At 36.3% G+C, this 8408-nt stretch overlaps 1 protein-coding gene across 2 annotated transcripts in view; it reads left to right on the forward strand.

The window, feature by feature from the left end:
• The window catches only part of ccser1 (coiled-coil serine-rich protein 1), a 154440-nt gene extending 146354 nt beyond the window's left edge, over positions 1–8086 (forward strand). Inside the window, exon 11 of one of the 2 annotated variants that reach the window (XM_058070765.1) lies at positions 2440–8085. In XM_058070765.1, coding sequence (XP_057926748.1) covers positions 2440–2967 — 528 coding nt within the window. In that variant the 3' untranslated portion in view covers positions 2968–8085. Of the gene's footprint in view, positions 1–2439 lie in introns of both variants that reach the window. The other variant, XM_058070764.1, reaches the window with a different exon arrangement.
• Positions 8087–8408: the final 322 nt, after the last annotated feature.

Here is an 8408-nt window from a genome sequence, read left to right on the forward strand (position 1 = left end):
TTAAACCATTACCATTACCAATTAACATAGCATGTTTTTGGAATGTGAGAGGAAACCGGAGTACAAATAAAAATAAATAAAAATAAAAATAGTAGTAAAAATAAAAAATAATAATGAAAAATTTTAAAAAATAAAAGTTAAAAAAATAAAACAACCCCCCCCCCAAAAAAAAATTAAACTATATTAAGAAAGCAGGAAGTGAACAAATGTAACAGTTACTGATTGTAAAAGTACCAGATGGAGGGGTAGGATTTAATAAGCTTTGCTTCTTCCTACTCCTTTTGGACATGTGGAACTGTGAACTGATTATGTGATGCATTCAATTGTAATCTGATGCATGTTCAAATTAAATTAAACCATTACCATTACCATGTGACGGTATCTGATTCAGTAATCTTAAGTGTGCAACTGCAAACAAAACGAAATTAAAATGAAGGCCCTTATTTCCATTTGTCCTTTAAAATGTGCCACGCAAAAAGGTCACTTCACAAAAAAAAACAAAAAAAAACAAAACTGAGACACCGGGTAGTGTGCGGCACACAAAAACCGACTTCATCTGGCACCCGCTGTGGAACGTGTGGTGTCACAAGTGGTCACATGACAGAAGATGAGAGGTGCTGGACCAGGGAGGCGACGTTATGAAATGTTTGTGGGTGTCCACACAGGTTGAACTATAAGAGCTGTTTATGGACTCAGGGAAAAAAGAGCACTGCAAAAAAAAAAGGCATGACTGTAAACGAGCTGCGATGCTCCAGTAGAGGAATTATCCCAAACATTATTATTGGTGATTGGTGGCCAGCCAATCACAGAGCACATGTAGACAAGCGAGAGGCAAGGTAGACCGAGGCAAAATTTTTGCAAAATTTTTTGAATGTTAACCAAAAAAAAACGTGCTAACCGAGGCGGATGTTAACTGAGGTACCACTATATCTTGACATTTCAACTACTGCATCACTACTAAGCAGATAATAGAGCCGAGGGAGCCACTTGTACTGTATTCGGATACATGCCCTGAGCAGCTAGTGTTCAATTCCACCCTCGGCCATCACTGTGTGGAGTTTGCACGTTCTCCCCGTGCATTGCATGGTTTCCTCCCACATTCCAAAAACATGCTAGGTTAATTGGCGACTCCAAATTGTCCATAGGTATGAATGTGAGTGTGAATGGTTGTTTGTCTATATGTGCCCTGTGATTGGCTGGCCACCAGTCCAGGGTGGACCCCGCCTCTCCCCCGAAGACAGCTGGGATAGGCTCCAGCACCCCTATGATTTTGCTTCACACCAAAATAATAATCCTACAATTTTTTGTCTCTGAGCATTTTTATGGTGTTCTATGCACAAATTTGGCTGCACAGCGGACGAGTGGTTAGTGCATAGACCTCACAGCTCAGAGACCCGAGTTCAATTCCACTTTCGGCCATCTCTGTGTGGAGTTTGCATGTTCTCCCCCGTGCATGTGTGGGTTTTCTCCGGGTACTCCGGTTTCCTCCCACATTCCAAAAACATGCTAGGTTAATTAGCAACTCCAAATTGTCCATAGGTATGAATGTGAGTGTGAATGGTTGTTTGATTATGTGCCCTGTGATTGGTAGCGGCACACTAGCTGCTGGTACGTGGTACAGTACAATAAATGGCTCCCTCTAGTGATGCGGTAGTTGATATGTCAAGATACAGTGGTGCCTCAGTTAACATCCGCCCTGGTTAGCATGTTTTTTGGTTAACATCCAAAAAAAATTTTTACCAAAATTTTGCCTCTGTCTACTTTGTCTCTCGCTCGAAGACAGCTGGGATAGGCTCCAGCACCCCCCCGCGACCCTTGTGAGGATAAGCGGTAGAAAATGAATGAATGAATGAATGAAGAGCCCTCAGAGAACATGGCCGAATTGTGTAGCGTTGGTTGAGTGTACGAGGGAGTGCGACAGTGAGGAGTTTCATAAGGGGGGGGGGGGGGGGGGGGGTGCAGTGGAGTGTGAAAGAGAACAGGTGGCTTGCGTTGCCGCCATCCAGCTTCTTTATTCGCCGTCCTCCCGCCGCCGCCGCCGCGTCCGGGGAGCCAGTTAGACGGTGGCGCTCTGCGACTTCGTGCAAAACCTCGTGGCCCATTTGTGTGCGTGTTGCCTCATTCTGTTTGACTGCACAACATTGTGTGTGTGTTTGTGTGTGTGTGTGTGTGTGTGTGTGTGTGTTGTTCTTTAGTGAGCAGGGTTCCGCTTGGTTTAGAAACAATTAGAACAAGCTGCAGGAGCCCAGAGATGCTCGTTCTCCAAATGTCACCCAATTAACAAACGATGGTGAACACGCAACACTCTTCTCGTCCTCTCGCTCTAATTGTCTCTGCCACTGGCTTATCCCACCCGCTCGGAGACACCTGAACACATCACGCAAAGAAGACTTTCATTTGTAACCTGTTATCTCAATCTTGTGTTGTTTTTTTTTTCAGATCAACAACCATGCAGGCCGGTGGTCCGGACCAGGCAGCAAGGAGCGAAGGGTGGCACGGGCCGGGGGGGCGGCGCCCCAGCCGCTCGCAGGGGACCTCTCTAGCACGCACCCCGCTCGCCATGCAATGCCTGTCCACAACGAGCCTCCTGGTTCTGCCAAGGACGGGAGCCCCGTCGGAGTTTTGCAGACGCCCGCCCCTCCTCGCACGAATCAGTGGGCGGCAGTACCGTCTTCCACCCCTAGGGTGTCCTCATCGTCCGAGTCCCTCACTCCGGGAAGCGGTGTGGGCGCACGCAGAGGGGAGCATCACCCGCCGAGCCACATCCCCCGCGCTCTCGCCAGTCGATCCTCCTCTTCTTCCTCTTCCACCCCCCCGTCTTCATCGTCGTCCTCCCCATTCACGGGGCGCTTAGGGCAGCCGCCCAGAGGCCCGCTGTCCCTGCACAGCTACTCCCGTAAAAACGTGTTTCTCCAGCACTCCCTGCACACCGCCGAGCTGCAGGCGCTCACTCAGCGAGACACTTGAAGTGACGCCCCGCATCGTCATCACACGCCGGCGGCCATATTGTTTACCTCTGCACAAACGCTGCTCTTATTTTTTTTTTTATTGGTGGCCAAATCCCAACAAGAGCTTTGCTGACATTTTCCTCGCATGTATGAAGAAGACACTCATCTTGTCAGCTCCCACGTCGTGCCGCGCTATGCCGACATTTTAGATAGTCCTTCCGCCCACGCATGTACACAACAAAAGTGCACGCAACAACAACAACAACTACACTCATTGCCATTTTTTTTTAACATATTTGTTAATTTATTTCTACGATATTTGCTGCTGGGGAGCCGCTGACTGTGCTGCTTTTTGCTTTGCAGGGACATTCGCTGTTGTCACATTGCCAAAATGTCCACATTCATGCCCCTCAGCCCTCTCCATTGGGACCAACGACCATCCACCCACCCATCCACCCATCCATCCACCCATCCTGCATGCCTAAAGGACACTTTTATACAAGGTGAGCGTCGCGTATCTGCTTTTATTGAGTCAACTCTCACCTCAAGTCGTTCCAAGAAAAGGGAACTCTGCCGCCGTCGCCTCGAAGGTTGAAAAATTGCCAGTGAAACATGGCGCAAGTGTTGCATTTGAGTACGTAGAAGAACGTGGTAGACATGTAGAAAATACACGGAAAAGAATATAAGCTCCTAAAAACTCTTTTGTGTCTTTTAATTCAACATTATCCTACTACTTGGAAATGGACCAATCTCACAAAGATTTTCATTCCAAAATGTGTCACTCACTCGGTTTCTTTTTTTTTTTTTTTTTTTTTACATCTCTTTGCACTTGCATGACAAATAAGAATGTTTAAAAAAAATAGATGCTGAAAGCCCCATCCGGTCGGCAGCATCACTTTGTCATTAAAGTGAACACTGAACGTTTACATTACGGTGGAACATCGAACGTCTTTTTCTGTGACTTCTTGTGTTTGTTTGTTTGTTTGTTTTAATAGGGAACTTATTTTAAAAGAAGGAGCAACGAGACCTCAGTTCAGCCAGCATTAAATGTTTACTCACTGAGTTTATTTTGCTTTTTATTTGGCTTTTTTTCCACCAGTGGACCTTAGAGGTTGCTTTATCATCTTTATTACATGATTTTTTAAAATCTGGGAGCCACCTAAAACCTTGTTAGCAAGGATCCAAGACTCCTGCAGGGGTGTCCAAAGTGCGGGCTGGGGGCCATTTGTGGCCCGTGGCTGTTTTTTTTTTTTTTAATTTACCCGCATTTCATTGTAAAAATATTTAAATAATTTAAAAATAAGCAGTAATTTTACAAGTATAAAGTCAAAATATTAAAAGAAAAATCACAGGGCACATATAGACAAACAACCATTCACACTCACATTACAACAAAAGGTTTTTACAGAAAAAATTCTGTTGAAAATATGATGTGAAAATAGTAAAGAAAATTGAGGAGAATGTTGAAATAGGTCGGGGAAATAATTTTACAAGAATAAATGTGTTATATTATCAGGAAAAATAATATCATTTTAGTAGCAAAGAATTGAAAAATGAAAGAAAAAAATTATTATTAAAAAAAATATTTAAATTTACCCACATTTCATGGTAAAAAAACATTTAAATAATTTAAAAATAAGCAGTAATTTTACAAGTATAAAGTCAAAATATTAAAAGAAAAATCACAGGGCACATATAGACAAACAACCATTCACACTCACATTACAACAAAAGGTTTTTACAGAAAAAATTCTGTTGAAAATATGATGTGAAAATAGTAAAGAAAATTGAGGAGAATGTTGAAATAACTGGGGGAAATAATTGTACAAGAATAAATGTGTTATATTATCAGGAAAAATAAAATCATTTTAGTAGCAAGGAGTTGAAAAATGAAAGAAAAAAATTATTATTTAAAAAAGATTATTTTAATTTACCCGCATTTCATTGTAAAAATATTTAAATAATTTAAAAATAAGCAGTAATTTTACAAGTATAAAGTCAAAATATTAAAAGAAAATAACAGGGCACATATAGACAAACAACCATTCACACTCACATTACAACAAAAGGTTTTTACAGAAAAAATTCTGTTGAAAATATGATGTGAAAAAAGTAAAGAAAATTGAGGAGAATGTTGAAATAACTGGGGGAAATAATTGTACAAGAATAAATGTGTTATATTATCAGGAAAAATAAAATCATTTTAGTAGCAAGGAGTTGAAAAATGAAAGAAAAAAATTATTATTTAAAAAAGATTATTTTAATTTACCCGCATTTCATTGTAAAAATATTTAAATAATTTAAAAATAAGCAGTAATTTTACAAGTATAAAGTCAAAATATTAAAATAAAATAACAGGGCACATATAGACAAACAACCATTCACACTCACATTACAACAAAACATTTTCAAAATTCTGTTGAAAATATGACGTGAAAATAGTAAAGGAGAAGGAAATTGAGGAGAATGTTGAAATAACTGGGGGAAATAATTTTACAAGAATAAATGTGTTATATTATCAGGAAAAATAAAATCATTTTAGTAGCAAGGAATTGAAAAAAAATATTTAAAAAAAATAATTTGAATTTACCCGCATTTCATTGTAAAAATATTTAAATAAGCAGTAATTTTACAAGTATAAAGTCAAAATATTAAAAGAAAATAAGTCATAATTGTTGTAATATTTTGAGGAAAAATAATGTCATTTTTAGTGCCATGTCGTAGAAAAATGACTTTTCTAATCCAACCTTTTCTGACAAATTTTCAAACAACAAAAAGTATTTTTGTTGTAGTAGCAAGGAGTTGAAAAATGAAAGAAAAAAAATATTATAAAAAAAAATTATTATAATTTTTTTATTATTATTTATAAGTCCTTTCGTAGCAAGGAGTTGAAAAATGAAAGAAAAAAATATTATTTAAAAAAATAATATTAAAAAATATTAATAATTTTTAAAAATATATTATTTTTTATTTATTATTTATAAGTCCTTTAGTAGCAAGGAGTTGAAAAATGAAAGAAAAAATATTATTTAAAAAAATTATTATTAAAAAATCTTAATAATTAAAAAATATATATTATTTTTATTTATTATTTATAAGTCCTAACATGAGAAACAAAAAAAAAGTTGTCATTCTTGGATGATTAGGTCACAATATTTGTGACCTCTTGACATACTGCTGGGAAAAAGTTTGGACACCCCCGCTCTGCTGTATATTTAATGCTGCCGGGGTTGCCCCGCCCACCTACCCCATTCATACCGATGCTGTTATTCCCAACAGGAGTGAGGCCACACCGCAGTAAACCTCCTCCCTGCTCGTTTGCATGCTGCCTTTGTCCCCCCCCCAATCCCTCGTCTCCCCATTGTATGTCCGTCTTTCACCTGCAGCTTATTTGTCTCTTAGCCTGCTGCAGAGGTTCAATAGTCAAAGTCACAGGGAGTCATTTTACACCTGCTGAAAAGCAATTAACTCCCTGAGAGGAAGCCCAAACACCATTGTCTTTGTTTGACTGACTCCTGTTGACCTCCTCGGCTCTGCTAATGACATCCATACTCCCGTTTATTATATTTCCTACCACATTAACATCAAAGACTCCTCGCTACATTGGTTTTTTTGTTTTATATGTCTTTTTTTTCTATCGCCTTATTTATGTTTACCTCTGTTGACAATCCAAGAATATGCTATAATAATGAATCAAACATAATATATTGTTTTAACCTCTTTAGAGGTGTACATAAGCTTTTTTTATAATAATATTTTTTAATAATAATTTTTTTCTTTCATTTTTCAACTCCTTGCTACTAAAGGACTTATAAATAATAAATAAATAAAAAAATTAATAATAATTTTTTAAAATACTAATATTTTTCTTTCATTTTTCAACTCTTTGCTACTAAAACAAAAAACTACATTTTGTTGTTTGAAAATTTGTCAGAAAAGGTTGGATTAGAAAAGTCATTTTTCTACGATATGGCACCAAAATGACTATTTTTTTCATCAAAATATTACAACAATTATGACTTATTTTCTTTTAATATTTTGACTTTATACTTGTCAAATTACTGTTTATTTTTAAATTATTTACATATTTTTTACAATGAAATGCGGATAAATTTAAAAAAAAAAATAACCTTGTGACCCTCATGAGGATAAGCGGTAGAAAATGAATGAATAATAAATTTTTTTCTTTCATTTTTTAACTCAAATTACTGCTTATTTTTAAATTATTGAAATATTTTTTACAATGAAATGCGGGTAAATTAAAATAATTTTTATATTAAATAATAATTTTTTTCTTTCATTTTTCAACTCCGTGCTACTAAAACAAAAAACTACTTTTTGTTGTTTGAAAATTTGTCAGAAAAGGTTGGATTAGAAAAGTCATTTTTTCTACGATATGGCACCGAAATGACATTATTTTTTTCCTCAAAATAGTACAACAATTATGACTTATTTTCTTTTAATATTTTGACTTTATACTTGTCAAATTACTGCTTATTTTTAAATTATTTACATATTTTTTTACAATGAAATGCGGATAAATTAAAATATTTTTTTAAAAATAACCTTGTGACCCTCATGAGGATAAGCGGTAGAAAATGAATGAATAATAAATTTTTTTCTTTCATTTTTTAACTCAAGTTACTGCTTATTTTTAAATTATTGAAATATTTTTTACAATGAAATGCTGGTAAATAAAAATATTTTTTTTTAAATAATATTTTTTTTCTTTCATTTGTCAACTCCTTGCTACTAAAATGACATTATTTTTTAAAAGGTAATAATCATAATAATAATGTGTATTTTGTGGCATTTCTGAAGGGATGTTGATTGTTTGCACAAAGACTTAATAAAACAATCATACAGCAGTCAAGCTGGGAATTGGGAATTCCCAACTTGGGAATGGGAGACTTTGACCAAACTTATTTTTTCCCGTGTATTGTTGGTAATTCACTTCCGAGGAATCATGAGGTCATCATCGTGTTTTGGGTTTGTTTTAGCTCGCCATTAATGTTTTATCAGAATATTTGGGTCTCTGTTGATGTCCTGCATATTTAATTCCATTAAAGCAATGACAACATTTTACCTGATTTGACTTTTACCATGTTTCCATACAGGTAGCATAGAATCACACATAATGTTAGCGCTTGTCGCTCCATTCACATACTGTACTGTATCACCAATGTTTATTATTATTTTATTTCGGGATGTCCGATATTGGCTTTTTTTAAAATTTATGAAAACTGATAAATATCAGCTGATACCGATATGAGCATTTTTTAAATATCGTTTTTCATGATATGGGAAAAATCTGATACCGATATTGGGCCAATAATCGGACATTTGTAATTTTATTATTATTATTTTTCCATGTTTTAGTTCATTGAAGGGAAAAAAAACATGTAAGTCCATTCACATGCATACTGACATACAGTATATGCCAGACAAACACTCACACAA

The sequence above is a fragment of the Doryrhamphus excisus genome, chromosome 4 (assembly GCF_030265055.1).
Source record: "Doryrhamphus excisus isolate RoL2022-K1 chromosome 4, RoL_Dexc_1.0, whole genome shotgun sequence".
Taxonomy (NCBI): Eukaryota; Metazoa; Chordata; class Actinopteri; order Syngnathiformes; family Syngnathidae; genus Doryrhamphus; species Doryrhamphus excisus.